Source organism: Chrysemys picta, chromosome 7, assembly GCF_011386835.1.
Source record: "Chrysemys picta bellii isolate R12L10 chromosome 7, ASM1138683v2, whole genome shotgun sequence".
Taxonomy (NCBI): domain Eukaryota; kingdom Metazoa; phylum Chordata; order Testudines; family Emydidae; genus Chrysemys; species Chrysemys picta.
The window spans coordinates 61,391,058-61,415,428 of record NC_088797.1 but is presented as its reverse complement, the minus strand read 5'-3'; the positions used below and the strand labels follow the sequence as shown (position 1 = coordinate 61,415,428).

Sequence of the window (24,371 nt, the reverse complement as noted above, 5' to 3'; positions counted from 1 at the left end):
TACAATCTGTTACAAGGCCCTTTCCATTTCTGGATTAAACACTGAACCAAATTTGTATGGGTGGGTGAAGATCCAGCAATGGAAATCCAACCTCTCCTCTCACCACAACCATCAAAGGGAATGTGAGCATCTGGGTAGGGCTCATCTCTCATTTGAATGCCTATATTCCACAGTTTTTTGTTTGTTTGTTTGTTTGTTTTTAGAGACACACCATAAAGGTGGTGAATTCTGTACTGAACAAGAAGCCATTTTAACATCATCTCTTTCTTCTGCGAGGCTGGGCTTCTCATCTGGATGTCTGAAGCTGAGAAGAGAGGCTCCCATGGCCACTTGGGCGAATGACATTAGTGGTACACAGGACTAAAGATACCTTTTTCTCAGATACAATTCAATCACGGAAGTCCTTTCCTCTCTGCTGGGCTAAGCCAAGGTTACAGCTACTTTACCTAATTAGCTCCCCTTCACTCCATCCAGGACAGCCAGACCCCAAACTCTTTCCTCCTCCGATACAGACTTCATACAACTCCCAGTCCTGAATCACTTTGCCAGGAAAACTAGTTATCAACCTACCTCTGAAGCTACGATTCCATTATACACCCTTTGCATCTCACGCTTTCTGTATGCTCAAGATTTGAGTCTTAATTACCATTCCACAGTGATGCTGGTACAGCTATGTCCAGGAGGTAAATATGTTACTGATTTAGTTATGTTGGTAAAAAAACCTAGTGTGGCTGCAGTTATACCAGTGTAAAGGTGTACTGTATCCACATAGTTTATTCTCCCTTCTGTACGGGAGTAGCTATACAGGTATAGGTCACCTTTACACCAGTATAATTGCATCCACACTCAGGGTTGTACCAGAATGACCACACTGGTATAGTTAAGTGGTATAACCAGGGCCATCCCTAGCCATTTGGGTGCCCTACGCAGCCCTCCCATGGGTCTAGGCTGCGCTCAAGGCCTGCAGGGCCCGGGAGGCAGGAGCTGCTGGGGGGCCTCTCTGGGGGGCCCCATAGGCCCAGTGTGGCCCAGGGGATTAGCAGAGGGCCGGGAGCAGCCCACTCCACTTTCCTCGCCCGGGCCCCGTGTCGCTTGGGGAAGGGGGTTTGGGGGAAAAGTGCCCCCCCCCCCCGCACTCACCGTGGTGCTCCGCTTCCCGCCACTGGTGAGTTTGGGGGGCAGTCCTTTCCCCAACCCCACACTCACTGGCGGCGGGAAGTGGAGCGACGTGGCTGGGAACTGGCAGAGTAGAGAGGGCTGGGGCTGGGTTGCTCCGCTTCCCGCCACTGCCGGTGAGTGTGGGGTCGCTGGGGGAAGAGGTAGAATGGGGGTGGGCTGGGGGTGAAGCAGGGGGGAAGGTTAAGAGGCAGGGCGGAGGGAGTTGTCCAGGGCCCCACACCCTCCTAGGTACGGCCCTGCCCCTTGCAGTGGGCGGCCAGTCAAGAGATAGGGCTGGTCACTGGAGCTGGTGCTGCCGCGTATGCAGCACGCAGCTGCCTAGGGCACCATGACATTTGGGGCAATTTGATGCCCCAAAATGTCATGGTGCCCTACACAGCTGTGTATTCTTTGTATGCCTAGGGATGGCCCTGCGTATAACTTTCTAGTGCAGACAAGACAGATGGAGAAGTGGGAAGCAGCATGCTGGCGGAGCGCAGGGGAGAAGCTGCAACTGGTGTTGGTCAGAGTTGGAGTGTGTGACAGGCATGGGACAGGAGGAGAGGCCAGCAGGGGTCATCAGCTGCAAAACTGGCCTAGGAGGGTCTGAGCAACAGTATTAGAAGGGTTGGAACCCCTCAAGAGTGCTCCGTCCCATGGCCCTGACATAGCCCTGTGGGCAACATTGAGTTAAAAACTAGACTCACCTAGAGCTCTGTTACAAACTGATACAATCAGAACTGTGTGAAGGTGGGGGGCTTGGTCTGCAGAAGATCAGCACAACAGACCTGCCCCAGTGGTTTGCGGCATGGTGGGAATGCCGCAGCCCTATGGCCTCCAAGCTATTCCCAACCTAACTATTCCCAATACCTAGTGGTGATCATGGGGAGAATGCACCCAATAGTAGGTCCTACTGGTGCTCATGGGGGTGGTTTGGCATGGCTCCTGGAGGGGTCCATCCAGGGTGGGGCTGGGGCAGCAAGGAATCTCTCTCAGATGTGGGCTGGTGCTGTGAATAAACAGAAGCGCTCTGCCTCCTGCATTGTCAATCCAATACCCATCACCAGCGCTAAATCCACTTCATTTAAAACAACCACCGCCCTCCAGCAAAATATATTTCCATGTTGTTAAAAATAAACAAAGCCCTGGGCTGAGGTATTTCTTCCCAGTCTGAACTCAGAGCAAATTTCATTCCCGCCGAGTAACAAAGATCTGACAATGAAGAAGTGTACCCATTCCTGTACCTACAGGGCCCCAATCTAATGAGGTACCAGCCAACCTGAAATTAACATAGATTAAATAAACTTTCCCCTTTTTTCAGAACGGAATCGAGTTCACTGGTTGCTAGAATCATTAATCAATGATGCAAAGGTGACATAAAATAATTGAATAATTACCTTCTAAGGTATTGCCTAAAGCAAGGCAACTACAGATTGTTCCGCTCATTCAAACGCAGGAAAGGAATTAAAGCAGATACCATCTAGAGGGTAAAGGTTTGCTACTTTTTTAAAAAACGAATCTATTTGTTGAGGAACTGGAATTTCTGTGCCACAGGAAATTTGGTGTTTTAATTTTTTTTTCATTCCAAATTGGAAGAAAAAGCCAAAAATGTTCAATTTCCAAGGAGACAAAAGGTTTGAAAAAATTTCTTTCAATTCAATCAAAACATTTCATTTTCAACTTTTCAATTTTTTTTTATAAAGAGAAGATACGTGTCAAATGAAACGTTGTTTCAAAATCAAAAATCAAGACATTCCATTCTAAAAACAAAATGTTGTCAAAATGGACACACACCCACAACAAGTATCCATTTCAATGGAACGGCACTTTTACAACCATCAGCTCGCCCAGTTAGGAGCCTAGAGTCGGATAGGCACTCAATGTGATTTTCAATTAGGGTGACCAGACAGCAAGTGTGAAAAATCGGGACGGGGGTGGGGGGTAATAGGATCCTATATAAGAAAAAGGCCCAAATATCAGGACTGTCCCTATAAAATCGGGACATCTGGTCACCCTATTTTCAATAGCTCCGGAGCAGCTTAGTCTAACTCCCATAGATTTCAATGGGATAATCTGGCCCTGTGGGCCTTTCCCCTCAGCTGCAAGTATGATGCAAAAAAAAAAAAAAAAAATTCACAAAACCATCAGAGCAACAAGTTCTTCACACCCCCCACACACAACCACCAGGGGGCAAAACATTTTACAGAGCAAATCCAAATCCCATCTTGTACATTTTCCAAACAGACCTCACTCACCCAGACCCAGAAGTCTGCTCAGAAAGACAGGCTTTGCATTGTGCCCAGAAGGCCAGCAAATTCAGAGGCAGGGAGGTGACTGCTAGGATTAAGGACCTCTCCTGCCAGCAGCTCCCTTCCCGTATATGCCAAAGAACTCCGCTGGAGTACATCAGCTGTGGCAGCATGGCATAGGGAAAGGTGCTCTGTCAGTTAAGAAGGTCGTAGGCCATTTAAGGCCCTACTAGCTCCGGACAGTGGTATGTGGCTGCTTCAAGCACCTCATCTGTCCACCACTAAAGGAAGTGAAATCTATTTGACCCTGTGTTTAGTACTAGGGGCACAGGTCTGAAGTTCATCCGTGTCTGAGCCATCACAGGTACTGGGGTTCAGTCAAATGAATTGCTGCCATGACTCCGGTGAAGTCAATGCAGAAACCCCTGGGGAGGGATTTCACCCATGCACACAGTTCTTCCCATTCACCTTGTAACACGGGAGTCCTTGGGAAAGCCCAGGACACAAAATGGAAGTTCGGTGCTGACGGTTGCTGGGCTCCCCCCCAGCACTGCTCACACACACTAGAACAGAAACCATGGACTGAGGGGGGCATGCTGTCTGGCTTGACTGACTTCCTAAGCACTGCTCAATTCTGTTAGGGAAGGTGTTGTACACGGGGTGAAAAAAAAATGTTGCAAAACACACGTAGTTGTGCTTGTCCACCCAATTCCAGATCCCACTCCCATATACAGCCATAGAAACCCAAAGCCATGCACTAGCTTTGATTTCTGTGCCTGTATCCAGCCAGCAGAGCCCTTAAATTTCCCCTCCAGCCAGTTCCCTTGACTTCATGCCTCTTAGCCACTCGGTAATAACCTTGGCCACATCCCCTGGGCTTGATGTCTTGCTTTCGACTCCTCCTCAGCCTTGACCACTCTTCCTATGAATAAGACTCACGGGGCTGCTGTGCTAAGAGCCAGGGCTCTCACTCAGGATGGCTGTTCAAGATCTGGGGTGAGGGGTCAGGAGCACTGTAGAGATTCAGGGCGTAGGAATGGCTCCATAAGCTGCTGCAGTGCTGGAGGGAGAGTCTGCAAGGCAAAATGCCACCAGAGGCCACAAGGGGCACCATGGACCATGTCTTGGTGCTCCTCTACATTGTCATAGCACGGTGGGCTGGTGAGCATTGCTGCCCGAGCTAGTGAACCCCTGTCCCTTGCACTATTAGCCCAGCCACCCAGACTCCGGCTACCTGCTGTACACCAGTGCTGGTGGGGGAAGGGTATCCTGGCTCCCCCTCCAACCCAGCGAGATGCACACAGGGCCAGCCGTGATTTGACAGTGGAGAAAATAAGCTCATACAACAACTTTGCCCATCTCTAGCTCCTGCTATCTGAGGATCTCAAAGTATTTTGCACACATTGATTAACACTCAACCCTGCCCCTCCCTGTGATGTGGGTGGCCATTGGTATCCCCATTTTACAGATGAGGAAACTGAGGTAAGGGGCAAGACACGACTTTCTACAAGCCAGGGATCGAACCTAGGTATCTTCCTTTCCAATTCCCTGCTCTGATCACTAGTCCGGCTTTCTGTCTCCAGTGTACGTCAACACCGTGCAAACCCTCCACAGCTGTGTCCCTGTGCTATGGTAGCGCATAATGGTGCCCCTGTGAAAACTGCCTGTGTCAGTACCACATGGAACTGGCAGGTCCCTGTGATAGGGCTAGGAACACTGGCGGCATCGAAGCATATGCAGCCCAGCCCTATTTGCCCCAAGTATCAGTGCCCTCGATGACCTCACGTCAGTTCCCTTCCAGAAGGGATGCCCTGACTGATTAGCTCCTTTTCTACAACTATGTGTCCAGCTCCCTGATTTCTGCTACCTGCTTCTATTGTCTTTGGCACCTTCAGCTCCCTCTTCAAGGAAGGGCCTGGTGTCTAATCGCTGCTAGGCTGCAGGCCTCTTGGTAACCAGACACATTACCCGCTGGTGCTTGAATTGCTTATGGTCTCAGGTAACTTGCTGGCAGCTGATGGCTTATTTCCTCCAAAACTCACAATCTCTCCACCAAAGAGAAACCACCCCCTGGATTGTCCTGGTGAGCAAAGCTGTGCTGCTGCTGCTCCTCCTCAGTCTGGGCACACAAACAACACGTTAATACCCTGGCACGAGTAGCCAAGGCTTGCCGAGAGCAGGGAAACATTCTGCAGCAGGGGGGCTCAGGCTGCAGATGTGAACCCGACACGTGTACAAGAATCAAATCTCCCCTGCTCATCTGGTGAGCCAGGGTTATTAAAGGGTTGGCCCAGGGAGAATAGGCTGGGGCGTGGTCACCTTGTGTTTCTCTTGCATCAACCAAGCAATATGCACAAACACATTTTGCACAACACTCCGCGTTGCGCACACACAGCCTTCTCTCAGAGCCATTTTACAAACAGCCTTAGCATACTGTATATAGACACACAACCTAACACCCCCGTTCCCCACACACAGCCTTCTCTCACTGCCTTCCTACACACAGTCTCAGTATACTGTATATACACACACAGCCTAGCACCCCATCCCCCCCCCCACAGCCTTCCCTCACAGCCAACCTACACACAGCCTCAGCGTACTGTATATACACACTGCCTAATGCTCCATCCTCCCTACACACCTTGCAAAGAGATTCAGATACACAACACACACATTCCAGCACATTACACACACTTACTCCAACATATAGAAAAACCCTACACTTTGTCCCCCACCCCACCCCTCTATAACTATAGTGCCAATTTCATCTGTTGTGAGGATGAGACTGTAATCTAACTCCTGGCCCTGGGTAACGAAAGTGGCACAATTCCTTTACTGTTCCATTGCACTCACAGGGAGCAAGTAATTTTCTGCAGCCCTCCAAAGGGTGCAGCTACTCCCTGCTTCTGCGGGGCTCTACTTGCATCAGAGGAAAAGGGAAGCGGGTGCAGCAAAAACTTCCCCCACTGACCCGCCTCTCCCCTCTCTCTTGCTAAGGGGAAAGTGGCCACTGCCTTGAGCCTGCTCTCACCTCCTTGCATTCAGACTCAGTCTCTGCAAGCAGCTCAGAGGGGTGTGTGAGCATTCAGGCAGGCCTATGCCCACCTCCTCCTCTGTGCATCCAAGGGGGGCAGGTGACAATGATGGCACATAAGACATCTTATCCTTTAGTAGTGCAATATGGCTTTCAGATCAGGTCCCAGCACACAGCAAATGCCTGCCAGCCTGGGGCTAGGTGGAGTTGACATGAGTGGATTGCAGACTGTGTTACTCACCTGCAACAAGTGCAGCTAAATGCTCTATGAGTGTAATGTCACGGACTTCAGTGATGTCACACCCCAGCAGAGAATTTGCTGCTGTGTGTAAAGTGAGGCTGTGTAGTTGACAATGTTACAAAGGTTTCTCTTTGATTGTGCCACAGTAACAAAACCGTGTAACGTTATAAAATACTCAGTGCTTTCCAGACCCACTGCAACCCTGCGCTGGAGCAAATCAATCTCCTAGCTGCCAAGGCATCGCAGTGACATCTCTCTGCAATACGGTAAGTAAGCCAGTTCCACTTGCATGGTTAGAGCGCAAACAGCTCATGAGGCAGCCATTTACAAGGCAGGACCACAGCGTACTAAGTGAGCACAGGACAGCTAATGTCACCCCCTACTGCTTTTTTTAATACTCTGTCAGCTTGGCAATGCAGTGACTGCTGCTGGAGGAAAACGTCTGGCATTTCTGATGGCTTCCCGTGGAGTTACACGGAGGAGAGCGAGAGCCTGAAGCCTCCAAATGAGATTAGGCCAAGGCATGGAAAACATGTTTCACATTTTCATCCCCTTCATCTTCTGCTGGGGGTGGGGAATGTTTAATTATGGCACCTCATTGTACACGGTACCTACAGCTCAAATGGGACAAGGAGGCCAGCGCATTGGAGAGACAGAATGTGATTACTGTTTGTTGGGAAAGTGCCATGAAAATCTATACAAAAACATAAAAGCTCTCTCTCTCCCTCCCTCCCGGCCAGCAAATGGAAAATCCCTTCCCACAGACAATTCTGCTGTTTTGAACATTTTTACATCCTGAATGAAGATGAAAAGTCAAAACTGATCTTTTGAAGGGGAAGTGATTTCCAGAAAAATTCAGTTTCAGAAAATCCAAAATGGAAGGCTGTCATCAACTTCACCTTCCTCAGATGGGCAGCCGGGGAGCCATAGTTTCAATTGTCTCGATGGAAAACGAGGCTTTTTCAGTAAAACTGAAATGCTCCCCAGGGAAGTTTTGAAGGTGTAAAAAGGATGTTTTCCATCAGAAAATCATTCCAATGGCAAATTCCCAGCCAACTCTAATCTACATCCATATACAGCCTCCAACGTGGAACATTTTGATCACAGAGAATGTAAAATTGTATTTTTCACGAGTGGCTTTCACTGTTAGATGGATGAAAGCTGCTGGGTGTCCCACACTGAAGGGCCAAACGCCAGGAGAAGACCCACTGGAAAGAAGCATGTATAGGGCATAGCTACTAAATGTGTAGGGTCTCTCGGAACTCCCTGGAAAATGGCTAATCCCTATCTATTTCCAACCAGCCTTTCTCTTAGGGTTTGACAATGGCTATTGTGGGAATCATATGTTAGGGAGAAGTGAGGGTCTCTGATTGCGAAGGGGGGTAGGTTGGGGCTACTGGGAGGAGCCAATTCTGCCTCACCTGCCCCTTGTCTGGACTCCTCATGTCTAGTGTATGGGCCACACTGCTGGGTCCTGCCCTCTCCCCAATCCTAGGAGGCATAATGGGGAAGGGCAGCATGGTGAGAGTGGGATCCAGGAGGCACCAGCACTGATGTGGCCAGGTGAGGGACACGGGCAGGGAGGCTGTGTGTGCGCTCAGAGGATAGGAGTCTGCTCCAGCATGCCTGGGGGAGGAAGAAGGGGAGGGGAGGGCTGGCTGAGGGCATTAAAGGCATCTCCTCTTGGAGCAGCAGAGAAGAGAAGTGACAGGATTTGACCATCATTTCAAACAGCAGTTATGGAAGCAATGAAGTGTTGCCTGTACAGAACTGGCATGTCCCAGGGCATCCGGGGAACGAGTCAAGTGCAGGGCACTGCACTGGGGACTAGGAAAGGTTTCTGACAGTGAGGAATCAGGGGAGGAATCTTAGGGACCTGGAATGTAGCATGTTTGGAGTGAATGCTGACTTATCCTATCTCCCAGCTGCTGGAAACCTTCCCTGACCCCCTAGACATGGGCTGCTCATCTCCTTGCTGAAGGAATAGATTTCCAGCGGTGCAACTAAAAACTACAATCAGTGTTTATTGCCCCTGGTGGTTAAATTTAATGTGATATTTGCTCTTCCAGGGCCTTGAAGTACAAGGGGAAAGTCAAATAAATAACCCACCAGAGTAAATGCTGATTTTGATTATTATTATTAGCTGTAGTGTGGTAGCACCTAGGAACCCCAGTCACAGTCCAGGACCCCAATGTGCTAGGCACTATACAGACACAGAACAAGAAGACCCAAAGACCTTACAACCTTGTGTGCACTTCAGGAGCATGTCTTCATATCTGGACAGTGTCTAGTAAGTTGTGTGCACTCCCAGGAATACAAATAAAAGAACAACAATGGTGCTATTGTAGACTGTTCCCAAGTCCCCTAACACCCACTGTCCATGCCCAGCTCCACCACAAATTGCCTCCCGCCCCCAAAGATCTTCCTGGTTTGTCAGGCGGTACCTTTTCACTCTCAGCAAACTCCTGCAGGATAATTTGTCTTTCCACACACAGTTCCAAGAAGTCTTCTGAGTGGAAACTTTCATGTAGGGCAGGGAAGAATGTCAGCTGGTTACAATCCATTCCCCTCTGATCCATCTCCCTTTCTGCTCCATTTAGCATCAGCTCTTCTACATCAATATAAAGGAGATCGCAGTTTTAGTGGCAGCCGGATGCCACGAACAGCAACATTAGACTTTCACCCAATCTGTTCTGCCTAGGGAAATGGCATTATTTATTTGCCAAACCCCACTCCCATCAATGGTTAAACTAGGCAAGAGAGAAGTGAAATCTGTTAATTACTAGGGAAGGACTAACTAGGAACTGGCCCCAACATTCAACCATAACTCAAAACTGAGCTCCAATAATAGTTGAAGATTGAAAAATACTGAACAAACATGTTTATTTCCATGTTCGTACTAACTCTGGCTGATACCAGAAGTACTTAAATAAAATCAAACAAGAGGCTGCTCAGATGAAACTAGGAAGAACTGGTAATTGTAATATCCTGGGGACACTCACGGAGCCCAGCATATGCAGCAACAGAATGTTGGGAGTTCAGGTAGTGCTGTGTAGACACTCATGCAGTGCAGACATGACCTGTGTGTATATTATATCCTTCATCTGCCTTCTCTATTTAGACTGTAAGCTTCTCAGAGTAGTGGCTATTTAGTTCTCTGTACAGTATCTAGCACAAAGGAGCCCTGTTCTCAGTTGGTACCTGTGCCCTACCAGAATAAACATACTTAGTAATAACAGTTTCACCAACCTACACTAAAGGTTTGTCCCAGTGCAGCGACACGGGAAGCTGAACTCCACAGCACTGGCTGAAATGTATCAAACCAAACGTTTTTACACCCAAACATGGCCTTTCTTCCTAAAACAAAATTTTCAGTGACTTTTTCACACTATTTCATTTTTCGCAATTTTTTTTATCCAAACGTCTTCTGTACTGACTGAAAAACCAAGGCTTGGGGAAAGAAAATTTTGGAAAAAATATTGACAGTTTAGAAACAAATGAAAAAATGGCTCCATTTTTAACCCAGGGAAACAGAAACAACTTTGAAATTAAAAAAAAAAAAAAAGGGATATTTACCCCCATTTTTTCTCCAGCTCTTTGAAAGTCACAATCTCTTATCATTCCCTGAGCCAATTAGTGCCCTGTTCATTTCTTTTCAAATGAGGTTTTAAAGGGGTGTCTCATGGCACGCAGCAGAGGATGGAGAAGTAGTGGGTGCAACACAGAAGATGCTGCTGTAGAAGGTAAACATTCAGCAAACAACAGTTAACTGCTGAGCACACATCACTTAAACGCAAGTGCTTTCCAGTCCTCTCCATGAGGTGCCTAAATGTTTGATTTTATGGTAGGTTTTTGGCTTCTTCTTTCTCCCACTGGCCACAAGACAGTAATGAAATCAGCATCTGGTTAAGTGCTATGTGTAATGATACCTTCAATTTTACTCTCAAAAATTCAGTTCACTTTAGACAGCAGTAGGCTAGACTTGCCACCATATTATAATCCCCAGGCCAAATTCAGACCTGGAGTCGGAACTGCTTACTTCAGCTCAAAGTTTGGACCTACAAGCTCATTTTCTTCTATAGATCAGTTTAAATGTTACCTTGATTTTCTTCTTGAATTGGGGTAGCTTGGTGAACCTGAAAAGAAAACAGCCATCACTAGAATGGAATATGCAGCCTGGCAACATACCCCAACACCAAGCTACGGCACAGATTGCAGACTCAGAGCTGAGCTGCAAAGAATGCATTGGAGGGGATCCCAAATGACCAAAACAACATAAAAATAAACATTCATGTGCTACAATCAAAGGGGAAAGGCCCACACTCTTCCTAAAAGCAGGACCTCATTGCTGACTCCCGAACAGTGCCAATTCCAGGACAAAGTCATATTCTACTCTATGGAAGGTCTGCAGAATTGGAGCGCCATTTGTAAATCACAAAGACTGGAGAAGCGAATATTCGGAGATACTCAAGCTAAATCCTTCTGCTTCTTGCTGACAGGAGCTGGCGCTTAAATCCTACAGTGATGGGCAGTAACATAAAACAAGATAAGATAATTGGACTCCTGGCTCAGACTACTCTAATTCCACAAGCAAGACTCATTTGATCACTGGCCAGTTCCAGCAGGACAGTCAGTCTGATGCACTGAAGCCTGTGGTGGCAGAATAACTTTCTCCACATGGGACTTCAGGATATAAAATGCCACCAGGAGGGCGTGCTATAATTCTGGGATACTGCAGAGAGAAAGAAAACCTGTCTATTTGTAAGATCTCATTAGGCAGGAGTGTGCCTAGTGTACCATGAAGGTCCATCATTTCACCGCTACTAACAATGTAGCAACCTCTCTAAACCCCCTCAAAAATGGCTAATCTCAATGGGTTTCTGTAGAGAGGTGGAATGGCCTCCCTCTGGATTTGAGAGCGAAGGACCACTAAACCTCCCCATAGGGGGCAGAGCCGAACCTGCCCCGCCCCCTCACCAGAAGTACCGGGGGAGGGGGGAGGAAAGACAGGAAGTATAAAAGAAGGGCCCTGCAGCTCAGTTGAGTGGGAGTCAGGAAAGGAGAAGGATGCCTCCACTTTGCTGCGGCACCTAGGAGCCGAATCTGTGCTCTGCAGAACCCTGCCCCAGAGGAGGCTGACCCTGAAGAGGAGTTGCTGGGACTGCCATCCACTGTGTACCCAGAGGATCCAGAGGACCTGCGGATTACAGAGGTACCAAACCCTAGAGAGGTAGGAAGTAGCCCAGGGGCAGCTGACAACTGTCTGGCTAAGATGCTGACTGACTCTAGGTCAGTGTGTTGTGGCTGGATCCCTACTGACCCAGTGGCGGACCACTCCACCACTCAGGTCCGCCAACAGCAATTCCAGGCCCCAGAGCAGAACAGTCAATGGGCCCCCTAGCAAGGGATGGCTGAGGTTTACGACACTACTTTTTATCCTATTGATAACACATTAAAACCCAATGTACGTAAGTTGTGGCACTGCTTGATGTAGTTAACTTTTTTTTTCCAGTTACAGCACCAGTATTAAACAAATTGTGAGCCTAAAGATAAGATGTAGAATTTGTTATTATGAATTATATATTTAAATTAAATAAAAACATTATGGAATGAAATTGGAGAGAGTCCAGCACAGGGCAACGAAAATGATTAGGGGGCTGGAGCACATGAGAGAGGCTAAGGGAATTGGGCTTATTTAGTCTGCAGAAGAGAAAAATGAGGGGGGATTTGATAGCAGCCTTCAACTACCTGGTATGAAGTTAATTCTTTATAGGATATGAAGGATCACATACAGTACATATGCTATGGAAGAGGAAGTTGAAATAAAACATACAACCCAAATTTTCATTGCTAGGAAAAAATATTGGACTTTATCTGATCTTGAGAGGAAAAGTCATTTGTATGCATGTGCTGAATGTGGGGCTTTGTATCTCTGGACAGAGACCAATCATATTGATAATGGTATACTGAACTGCCTGAAAACATCATAGACAAAGATGCTTTCCTGAATATTGTTAGATTTTTTTTAAAGATACAAATATGTGAAGTGACAATGGCATTCGTGTGTGTGTGTGTCTGTGTGTATGTGTGTGTGTGTGCGCACGCGGTGCTGCCTGCCCGGCTGCCTTCACCACCGCCGGTACCACCCTGTGCATGCCTAGGAGTCCTGTGGCCCGCCGGGGCAATTTAAAAGGGCCTGGGGCAGTGGCCAGGGGGCCTCCTTTGCTCTCCTCCCCCCCTCTCCACCCCCGTTGGTGGGCCTGCCGCCACTGTGAGGGCCCTGGGCTGGGACGCAGTGGAGTCGGGCGAGCCCATGTCCTCCTACCTCTGCCATCGCACCCCTGGGGTGGCAGCCTCCCCACCCTAAGCCAGGAGGCCTGTGTAAGTCTACCACCCATCATGCTAGGACACTAGACTGTGTGTGTGCTCACTCACCTGAGCCCCTAGACTGCGTGTTTGCTGGCTGCCTTAAGCCTACAAGCTGAGGCTAAAGCCTGCTGGGCTCCGCCCCAAAGGGCAAGAGCCTGAACTCTTAATTGCTCTCCACCCCAACCAAGAGGCTGCTCACTGCCTCGCCCCGCCCAAGGGGGCAAGAGGGCTAGACTGTTCCTGCTGGTTTACCCTTGCTAGGGGGCTACCAAACTACAGACTGCGTGCGGCTTGACCCCGGCTGCGAGGCCCGAGCTCAAAGGTTATTGCCTAATACAGTGAGGTGGAGTGGCCTCCCTCCCCACTTGAGAGCAAGGGACCACTACAGTTTCCAACCTGGAGGACCATGGCCCAGCGAGTCAAGACAATGGGATTGGAAAAGGAGAACAAGTTGAGGGGAGAGGATTAGAAAGCCATGCATAGGGTGTTATTTGTGGGTTATTCCAGTGAGAGAGGAAGAAGGATAGAGAATTTGCACACCGCATCCAAAAGCTTGTTACCTCACTCCTCATTCGCATCACTGCCCCATGGGCCCTCTCGCACCGAATCCTCTTCTGCATCCGTGCAGGCCCTTCGTATCCATCGAGACGCCACCTTGGGGCTGACAGCCCCGATACGGCTCCCCACGGGCCCCCTCTGGTGAACAGCTGCTCCTCCAGTGTGGCCCAGTCTTTCGCCGCTTTGCTGTAACCACACTGCAGCATCTATAGGAAAGAATCACTTGCATCACTCCATCACGCTCCACTTTCCCAGATCACCTTCAGCTGTTCAATCTCTGTGATCTCGATGGATCCAATGACCCTGATGAGTCGGGACTGGGATGGAACCCTCCATGGAAACCCCAGGCACGGCAGGAAGGAGTGCTGCCAGTTCAGCAAGTAGTGATCTTCACTGAACTCTACATGATCAAGTCTAAATACTGGAACTCTTGGAATCACATGGAACCATTTACATTTCACTGAATAGCCATACTCAACCAGATATATTTAACCCACCATTACACAAAGTCACCAGGTAAAATAGGAAACACAAAACTATTTTGCAATAAAATATTAAATAACATGAAATAACAGATATTGACATCGTCTGAGATAGACATCAAAGTTTATGCACCTGTGCTTGTCCTGCTCAGTGTGCATCTCCAGTGATGGCAAATGTTGACATTCACCAAAACACAGGCAGTGTCCATACTGTTACAAACATTCTGAATGTCTCATCAGAAATAGCGGGAAATCTCTCCATTATGGCCTGAATTGAAAGTATACCTGGGCTGGGTTTTGTTTTAAACTACCATTCTCAAGGGGAGATGAGATTAGAATTCCAGGGCATAAAGCGCTTACTGAGCTCCGATGAACCAATCGGGAAGTAAAGAGTTGCATGTGGGATTTAACTGGCTGTAAGGCTGAGTTCCATGAAAACTATTATTGACAGCTGAAGAGCCAAATCTGGAGTAGTCTTTAAATTACTCCAGTGGAAATCAGGAGTACCTGAGGACAGACCTGGGGACAGACAGACCTGGGGATGTGCAGTCTGATTGGTGATTGATGCTACTCCACAATACTGTTACTAACACAGGAGGTAAATAGAAAATTACTGACTCATCACATGACTGTTTTCAGCCAGTCATGAGCCAGAATTTTTCACCATGCACTCTGCAGGCTGTATATACAGTAGGGACAACATCTCACCTCTGACACAACATTGCATTGCCAGGGCAGTCTGAGAAGTTAAAAAATGTCATCTTCACAATAGAAACAAACTATGAGATCTTCAATCCCTTACCTGTACATGATCTTTGTACAAAGATGCGTACAGCTCCTGCCCACTCCTTCTGTACTTTTCCATACACGACACAAAGCCCTGGAGGAAACACCAGAAGACATTGCAATGCTCAGTAACAGGCTCTGCATGCACAGGTTTGGTGGTGGGTCAGAAGCAGAGTTAAGCAACCGTTGGTCACTCGGGGTTTATGAGTGTAGACCAGGTGGGTTTGGGGAACTCTCCAGAAAGCAGAATGATGAGGTGATGACAGGAGTTCTTCGGTTTATAGCCCATGAGAGAAGAGCAATGAAAGGGGAGCCCAATATATCCATGAACTCAACACATGTGTTGGCACATGAATTATTTAGAAGAAGAAAGAAAGTAGAGCAAATAAGGCAACGTTTATACACAAACCAGTATTCAGGCTTTCTTTGTTTAAATGGGGGAGATAACAGCACAGGAATAGTGCAAGATTAGTAATATTTTTTCTATTCCTGCAGCACTGAGAAACCCCAGCTGAGGTTAAGGCCCCAACATGCGAGGCGCTGTATATCCACCCAGTAAGAGACAGTTCCTGACCCAAATAATTTACAGTCTAAATAGATGGGACAGACAAAGGAAGAATTATTATCCCCACTTTACAGATGGCCAATTGAGAGTTTAAGGACAACAGTTGGAAAAGCGCCTAAGTGATTTAGGAGCCTCCATCTATTCTCAAAAGTGATTTAGGCAAGCAGGAGCCCAAGTGTCATTGATAGTCAATAGGACTCAGACTCCTAAATCACTTCTGAATATGGGACTTGGACTCCTAAGTCACTTAGGTGCTTTTGCAAATTTAACTCTAGTGGTATGTCTACACTGCCCTGGAAAGCAGGAGTCAGGCTCTGACCCACCCCCTAGCAGGGTCTTCGGAGGTGGGTCCTGAGTACTCCCTGGCCTGAGTCAAACTGATCGGTGTGTGGATGGAAACAGGGCTTGGGCTCAAACCTGAACTAGAGAAGTCTAGACATATCCTAAGTGACTTACCCAAGGTCACATAGGAAGTGTGTGGCAAAGCTGGGAATGGAACCACAGCTGTTGTGTCTCACCCCAGCACTACACCCTTAAGGTCAGCCTCTTTTCCCACAGGCAGGAGGGTATGGTCTTGTCCAACACAACAATTAATCTAACACCACCTGTCTATTTCATTGACATTTTTATATGAACGAGTCTCTCAAACTCAGCAGCTCTGTGCTAGTCCAAGGGGAAAGTACAGCCTGCAGGGCAGGAGATACGGGTTGCATTCACAACTCAGCCAATAGCTTGCTATGTGACCTTGAGCCCATGCCTATGCACCTGCCTGTGCCTCTGTTTCCCCATCTTTGAAATGGGGACAAGAAGCTGGACCTCGCAGGAAGTTGTGAGGCTAAATTCATTAATGTTTGTGAAGTGTTACGAGATTCGCAGGGGTAGGGGGTTAGAGAAACATACTGGGCCAGATTCTGGGCTCACTTGCACCAGTGTAAATCATAGATCCATAGATTTTGAGGCCAAAAGAGACCATGTGATCATCTGTGTAACACGGGCCACAGAATTTCATCCATCAATTCCTGTTTGAGTTAAAACTTCACTTTTAGGGAGATCTCCAATCAGGAGTGACACCACCCAATGCCGTGCAATTATGCAGCAGGAAAGCTGGTGTCATGTGAGAGCAGAATCAGGCCTAAAATATTCATCATTATTATTAGAACCCCTCAAACTTTTGCATTAAACTCAAAGCAAATCCAAACTTTCCGCTTTGAAATGGCAGGTTTAGCCTTTTGGCTGCCTCTGAACTTCTGGGTCCCAGAAGGGCTGTGACGTGAAAATGCTGTTTCCGTGATATTTCTAGCCTGCTGAGAAGCATGTGGGGTCTCATCAGGGAGCAGGCTGAGGAGGTGAAGCAGCGAGGAATTGATGGGTGCTGTGAAGTTACCTGCCCGTTCATGCTAGAGGGCCGGGCTGAGTGCTGTGACTCGTGAGTTCACGCCTTTTCCCACTCAAACGTTAATTGTATGGGCAAATGCCCCTACGTGGCCTCAGGCAGGGTAACTCTTGGGGCGAGGGTGTAATGCCACAAACCCTCTCCACCCCTACACATGCACACACACACACAAGATTCTCATGAGGGAGACATAAAACCTTTGCTTGAAAATGGTCCTGGCCGCTCCCTGCTCTAACTACTAGACACCACCACCTGCTTTTTGAAGCTAGATGCTCACTTGCTTTAACACCTTTCATGCTGCAAGCTCTTTGGGGCAGGGACTGTCTTTTTGTTTTGTGTTTGTACAGCGCCTGGCACCAAGACGTCCTTGTCCGTGACTGGGGCTCCTAGGCGCTACTGCAGTACAAATCCTAAATAATAATATGGGTACCTGTGTATAGAACAGGTGCCCCAATGTGGCTGTTGCACACACACAGAATAGACAAAGAACTTTTTCCCCCTCTTAGCAATTATAGATGGCAACTTGTAGCCAGGAGATGGCTAGACAAGGAGGCCGGGGTTTGCTGAACACCAGAGAAGTTGCAGGGAGCATCGCAGGCCATGATTTCTTTGACAGATTGCTGGGGCTGGCTGGAAAAGATCTCAGAAGTGCAGGGCAAGGTGAGGAGAGCACTCAGATATATTGAGCACAGGAGAATACGATCCTCTGGCAAACTGGAAGAGAAGAGGGAAATGCCCTGCTGCTGGGAAGGCACTGAATGCACAGACTGTACAGGTGGCGCTAAGGAGTGTTCCTTTCAGCCATCTCCTACAAATAAACCACTGACTGCAGAAAGCCTCACTACCACGCAAAGACCTCCGTCCCACCAGAACCGAGACACTGTGCTCTTCCAGGGATCAGGGAGGTCAGATTGCTCTGAGCCCAGGCACTGAGGTGAGCGTGCCAATCCCAGCCCTTCTCAACCCAAAGCCATGGATCAGATGGGTAACCTTTAAATGCATGGACTCCGTGCCACGCGGGCAGTGATTGCTCAAAGCAAACTGCCTAGCTGCTGCTGGCGCTGTACTATAATTGAGTTAACATACAAGGTCTATGTGGTGCCGATTGCTGCTGGCAGAGAACCAGCTCCGTCCCCCACCGCGAAGTCCCATTTAGTGGTGTTTCCCCGCAGGAAGCGCCTGTTTTACACTGATGGAAGCCATTACATTTTGTTTGTGTGAAGCATCATTAAACCTGTAATCACAGTTGCGGCCTCACAAAACTAGTCCATAAATTCATATAAAACTCCCATAAAGACTGACCTAGACAGCAATCACTTTCCCGCATTGCCAAGCTGGGCCCAGTGCAAAATGGGAGCTCAGGTTCTAGCTTTACAGAAATACGGCAGAAACCACACAGATCAGACAAGAACCTCCTTTATGTGCCAGCAATGGTCAGAGACCCCCCGACTTCTGAAAGGCCAGACCAGGTCAGTGATCCAATGGCAGCCATTTCAAAGCAATCCATATTGGGCGTTTCAGCGATGGTCCATCACCCTGAGAGGTCTGATCTAGGACTCTCACTGACTTCCCTGGGCTCTGGATAAGGCTCCAGCCTCGCAGGGTTTATGTTTTGGAGCTGGCAGGGCTTAGGTATCTTTAAGCTGACTCTGAGGGAAGAAGGGTTCCTCTAGCAACCACTTGTGGTCAGCTGGGGAATGGTATTGAAGCTGTATCCAACCATCCTCAACCAGAACCACCTATCCTGGAGCAAACCCCAGAGGATAACCACCACAAGACAAGCATGCGGTCACAAAATTAGAAGAATGGTAAAAAAAAACCTACGAGGTTAATGGGAGAGAAAAATTAATGCATCAGAGATGTACCCAGCAAAAGAGAGGGCAAATCCTAGGCACCCTGATAATATAAATAATAATATTAAACAGATATCTGATTACCATTTCTCCAATACTCTGACCAAAACCCATTGCATCTGACCATGTTTTAGGAATATTAATAACTATACCAGGCTTGCTGTTGTCTGCTATTGAGTAAAGACATAATGGTTTTCCAGTTTAAAAAAATCCCCAGAAACAATGTATCCTGAATGGGATAAGGAGGTTTATCTTTTAACATAACACCCTGCCCCGTGGATAAACACAATGGTGTTGTTGCATCATATCTGGCTAAAACTAGAAGTGATAAATTAGTTTTTGTCATTGTTAATATTGAATTGTCGGTATTTGGATGGTAATAGTTTAAGATAGGGCTGTCACATGCATGAGTTGATACAGGACTCACTGGGTCAAAGTCTCTAACCTGTGTTATGCAGGTCAGACTAGATGATCATGGCAGTCCCTTATGCCCTTAACATGAAGGAATACATCGCCCTGCTACAAGTCCCACTTAGGGCTTCTCTACGTCAACATTTAGTTCATGGCAAACTGGGGTGTGAATCTACCATGCACTAGCACACTTTGATCTAGTCCTCTTTGCAACAGGACTAGATCAAGGCACATTAACAAATGGTTAATGCGCATCAGCAGAGTCCACCTGGATAATCAGTGTGTGGCAGGCTAATGCGGGGTAGATTCCCACCATACCTTGCTGAAAACTAAATGTTTGTATTGACAAGCCATTAGATGCCTTCTTCTCATCACTTACATTACAAGTAGATTCAGGTTATTTTTCTGCTCCCAAGTCCTCTGCCAATTTTTGTGGTTTTACAGTACAATTGGGTTTACAATCAGATTTTCCTATTTTTAAAAAAATGTTTCCCTTCCCCCTTTTGTTGTGCAAAAGGCCCATGCAAACAACAGGGGAAAGTGACTAATGCTGGGGAAAGTGACTAATGTGGGGGAAAGGGGAAATGGACAGAACACAAAGAACTGGCAAATGCACAACATAAGCAAACTGAAAGAACAGAGACCCATTTCTCCTAGTCTCTGTCAGTGAGAGGAATCGGAGGTACTACTTGTAATAAATGCGCAGCGAGAAGTATGACTATTAAGTTATCAATATCCTGCTGTGCTGAGCTCGGGAAAGTTTTATATCTGATTTTTTATATGACTTTTAAACACCACCATAGTCCACAAAAATTCAGTTTTGCCATAACAAGCTCCTATTGCATGATACAGACACTGCATGGGCGATACACAGCTCTCTCCTAAAGAAACATGATGTCATTGCAGCTCTGCACTTTGGTGCTTTCTTTAGAGCAATTATAGGCCCATAATACAATGATCCCTCTCACACACAGTACGCGCCAAAGCCAGTAGCTCAGGAAAGGGGGGTTACTATCCAGGAGAAGTGCCAAATTGAGAGCCCAAGTGGCTAAGATCCTCTGTCTGGGCTAATTCTGCATGGTGCTGAGTGCTCTGGCCCTGATCCAGCAATGCACACCTTTGCAGATGAGCAGTCCCATTGAAGTTAATGAGACTACTCATGTGCTTAAAGTGAGCCATGTGATTAAGTGCTTTGTTGAATCAGGGCCTCCAACTGCTGATATGTGTCTTTGCAACTTTAATTCTTTTTTTTTTTTTTTTTGGTAGAGGAATTTATAAAGCAGATTTCAAGCCACAGCACTTACATACATATAGCAAAAATAATATCTAACTCTTACATAGTGTTTTTCATCAGTGCATCTCAAAGCACTTTACAACAGAGGTCACCTCCATTTAACAGATGGGGGAACTGAGGCACAAGAAGGTGACATGTCTTGCCCACAGTCACCCAGCAGGCCAGTGACAGAGACAGGAATGAAATCCATCTCTCTTGAGTCCCAATCCAGTGCTATAATGCTAGGTCCACTTCCCCTCAGGCAGCATAATGATCTCTAGGGTAGAATTTGGCAGCTAGACAGAACATTTAACAACAGTGCCGGAGGGAGTTGTTTTAGTCAAAATTCCAGGAAAACCCTTGCTTTTATGAAAAGTAGGAGGGGAGATTTAATGTCCACAAAGAGTAGAAAGGACTTTAGTCATTTGAAAGAGGTCTCACATCTCAACTCATCTACTAGGTAAGCAAAAGAGCTGGTGGAATTTTTGTTTTCCTGTGGAAAATTTTAGCAAAAGAAAAAGAAATGTTAATTTTTGTCAAATTTCAGCAGAAAATGTTGACTTTTCATTTGGTTTTTAGCAACCGCACATCAAAAAAATTCAGCCAAAAACTGAAAAAAGTGTCAAAAACTGCCCAAAACCCAGTTTCCAGTCAAAATGTTTCAGTTTGAAGCGTTTTGGTTTTGCCATCACCCCCCCAAATTGTCAAAACCCCAATTTTCCATCTAAAGAAACAAAGTTTCAGCAGAAGATTTTCAGCCAGCTTTAGTAAAGAGCTGTTAAGATTAAGTTAAATTAGCCACCGTTTGAACTGGTTTGCCCACCCATAACTCGAGAGGGGCAGGGCCGGTGCTACCATTTAGGCAAACTAGGCGGTTGCCTAGGGCGCCAAGATTTGGGGGTGCCAAAAAGCGGTGCCCCCAATTTTTTTTTACATCGTTCCTATGCCCCCTCCCCGAGCGCGTGGTTGCCGCTCCACTTCTCCCGCTTCCCAGGCTTGCAGCGCCAATCAGCTGTTTGCAAGCCTGGGAGGGGAGGAGAATTAGAGCGGGGGTGGCGTGCTCATGGAGGAGGCGGAGCAGAGGTGAGCTGGGGTGGGGAGCTGCTGCATGGCTCCCCGGGGGGAGGGAACTGCCGCGGGGGGGTGGTGGGGGCGCCTCAAGGCGGGGGAGGGAAGCTGCCGCGGGGGGGGCGTCTCAGGGCGGAGGGGGGGTGCGGGGAGCAGCCGCAGGGCTGGGGGCCGGGGAGCAAGGTGGAAGTTTCGCCTAGGGCGCGAAACTTCCTTGCACCGGCCCTGGAGAGGGGAGACCAAGGCAGCTTTAACTTGAGAAAGACAAGGTAGGTGAGATAATATCTTTTATTAGACTGACTTTTGTTGGTGAAACTGACAAGCTTTCAATCTCCTGACATCACCTCCCCCATCTTGTCTCTCTCATATCCTGGGACCAGCCTGGCTACAACAACACTGCAAACAACAAAGGAAGATATTGTACGTAACTTGACCATTGCTATGCCCGATGCTATTCTAATAGGGCTGATTTGACAGATGTCACATTTCATATTGCTGGAAGGATTGTCTCTCGTTTGGCTTGTCTTTTTTTTTTTTTTTTGCACATGAAAGTTTCCCAATCAGACTATAGATGTCTAAGTAATGCCTATATTTTAAAGAGGACTTGCTTAAATTGGATGGAAAATTCCTGTCCAGTTCCAGGTGAAATGTTTACGTAAACAGTATTGCCACCAGCCGTAGTAGTTTGCACATGGATGTATGATTTTAATATGGAGGTGTGGATACCACGTCCTGTTCCATTCTGTTTGGGTTCACATATCATCCTGATCACAACACCACCTGAGTGCCTTCCAGAACTGCATGAAGTTACACACTGGTGATTACTGAACTGACTCTCTCTTCGCTTACACGGGTTTTATCCCTGTGCAATTCTGCTAACTTCAAGGGAGTTATTCCTGATTTACACCAGTGGGAAAGAGAGCAGACTCAAGCCCTTTCCATGCTTTATAATGGTACTGTCACGTGTTTTATGTTGGGGGGGGGATGAAGATGATCCTAGCTGTTGACTTCACAGCCCACCATCTCTCTCTTTCCACACCCTGATCTGAATAGCACTTCCTTAGGGAAAGCAACACAGATTTGAGTTGGAGAATTAATGGCAAAGAATATTCCGGCCTTTGATCAGCAGGATTGAAGAGGTGAGTACAGATTGCATCGCAGGAGAGAATGATTCCAAAGATACAGGCAAGGGCAGATTTATTGGAAATCACGGAAACTTGGGTGTGACCATGTCAGCATTACTCCCATGATTCCTGGAGTGTCACTGAAGTTGATGGGACTATGCATATGAGTAAGGAGCATTCACATGACTACATTGCAGGATCAAGACCAATGTATTGATTGCTTTGATGGGTCAGGAATCAGTGTATGAAAGGAGGTGATGCTGTTATACTTACAGGAAGGGTTGGTGTCTAGCAATGGATTGGCTTTTAAATGTGTGCGCCAACTTATTTTACTGGGGTGTGTTCTGTTGTTCTATTTGGACTGGGTGGTAGACAGGTTTGTGGGTGGAAAGGCAACAACTGTAGGCAGAGTGACAGCTAGAGCTGAGATAGCATAAGCATTTCCATTCTAGGGCCCCAGATTCAGGAAAGCACTGTAAGTGTGAACTTAGACTCACTCATTTCAATGTTAAGGGCTTTATTGCTTTCCTGATTTGGTTTCCAACAGGACATTTTCAGTTATTCATCATCTCAATCTTTTACTTATAGGCTGAAATCCAGCACATTTGGTCTCAGTCTGGGAGTTTTGTGTTTTAAAAGTGTGAGGAGAAACTGTTCAGCCATTTTCCAGAATGAAACAAGGAAAAATGCACTTCCCACCCCCTGCCATTATAAAAACTGGGATTTTTCTAAACAGCTTTAGCTTGGTCCATACATCACAGGGATGTCTCCTACTAGTCTGGGAAACTGTTGTGCTTTTTCAAAGTTAGGAGAGTTTGAAAAGACACTTTGGGCGTATGCACTGATTTTTGTAACACATGCAACACGTGTGCTTTCAATGTTCGACAGTCTCTGTGCCTGCTTCAGGAACTATTCTCATAATGATCATTTATTACTTGTATTTTCATAGTCCCTAGAAGCCAGTCATGAACCAGGAGCCCCACTATGCTAGGCACTGTACAGACACAGAACAAAAAGTCAGTCCTGACATCAAAAAGTCCTTACAAGTAACAAACATACAAAACCCAGGACTGTATCATGGACAATCCACTTGCAAAAGAAAGGAGCTCAAGTGGCCCTATCACTCAGTCTAACCTCAGTGAAGGATGGATAGTTTTCCCCATTTTACAGACAGAGAAACCAAGGCACCAAGATTTGTGGTAGCATGAGAAATAGATTGCTGAAGTCCTGACACCCAGTCCTCTGCTCTAACCAATAGGCCATATTTAAGTCTTGTGATCAGATTTCTTTTCTAGTGACTTGCTGGGACAGAGAAGCCAGATGTTCACTTCATTGCAAAGGGCACATTCTATTATTCATCAGGTTACAAATGTCAAGCTAAAGGAAAGGATGGTTTCTTTTAGCACAAAAAGAGAGTTCCTTGCCCTTTTTCACTAGCAGACACCCCCATCACTGAGAGCTGTTGGCACACTCTGATTAAATCACAACACTGTCATCACTACATAGATTTGATTGTACATTACATAGCCAAAACTCATTTAGCTTTTCAACAGACTGTAGCTCCAGCAGCTAAGTGCTGCATGTAAGCCTTGTGCCTCGACCCTCTAGGAGGCTAATGCATACTGCCAACTGCTCTTAAGGATCATGGACAGAGTCCTGGCATCACCAGTTGGTTGGGGAATAGCAAACTTAATGAGAAAGAGACCCACATTTCAATTCACCACATACGCAAGGGTGGCTTTGCAGAGGAAAAACCAGAAGTATGGTGTTTGTGTCTGACCTTACAGAACAGAACTCCATGGCATAC

At 47.0% G+C, this 24,371-nt stretch overlaps 1 protein-coding gene across 2 annotated transcripts in view; it reads right to left on the bottom strand.

Annotated features, from left to right (window-relative positions):
- The window catches only part of WDFY4 (WDFY family member 4), a 253,577-nt gene that overhangs the window by 79,289 nt on the left and 149,917 nt on the right, over positions 1-24,371 (bottom strand). For both annotated transcript variants that reach the window (XM_005307318.4, XM_042856108.2), the window contains exons 40-43: positions 14,894-14,971; positions 13,612-13,815; positions 10,782-10,818; positions 9,127-9,293 (exon numbers count right to left, since the gene is read on the bottom strand). In XM_005307318.4, coding sequence (XP_005307375.2) covers positions 9,127-9,293; positions 10,782-10,818; positions 13,612-13,815; positions 14,894-14,971 — 486 coding nt within the window. The remainder of the gene's footprint in view (positions 1-9,126; positions 9,294-10,781; positions 10,819-13,611; positions 13,816-14,893; positions 14,972-24,371) is intronic.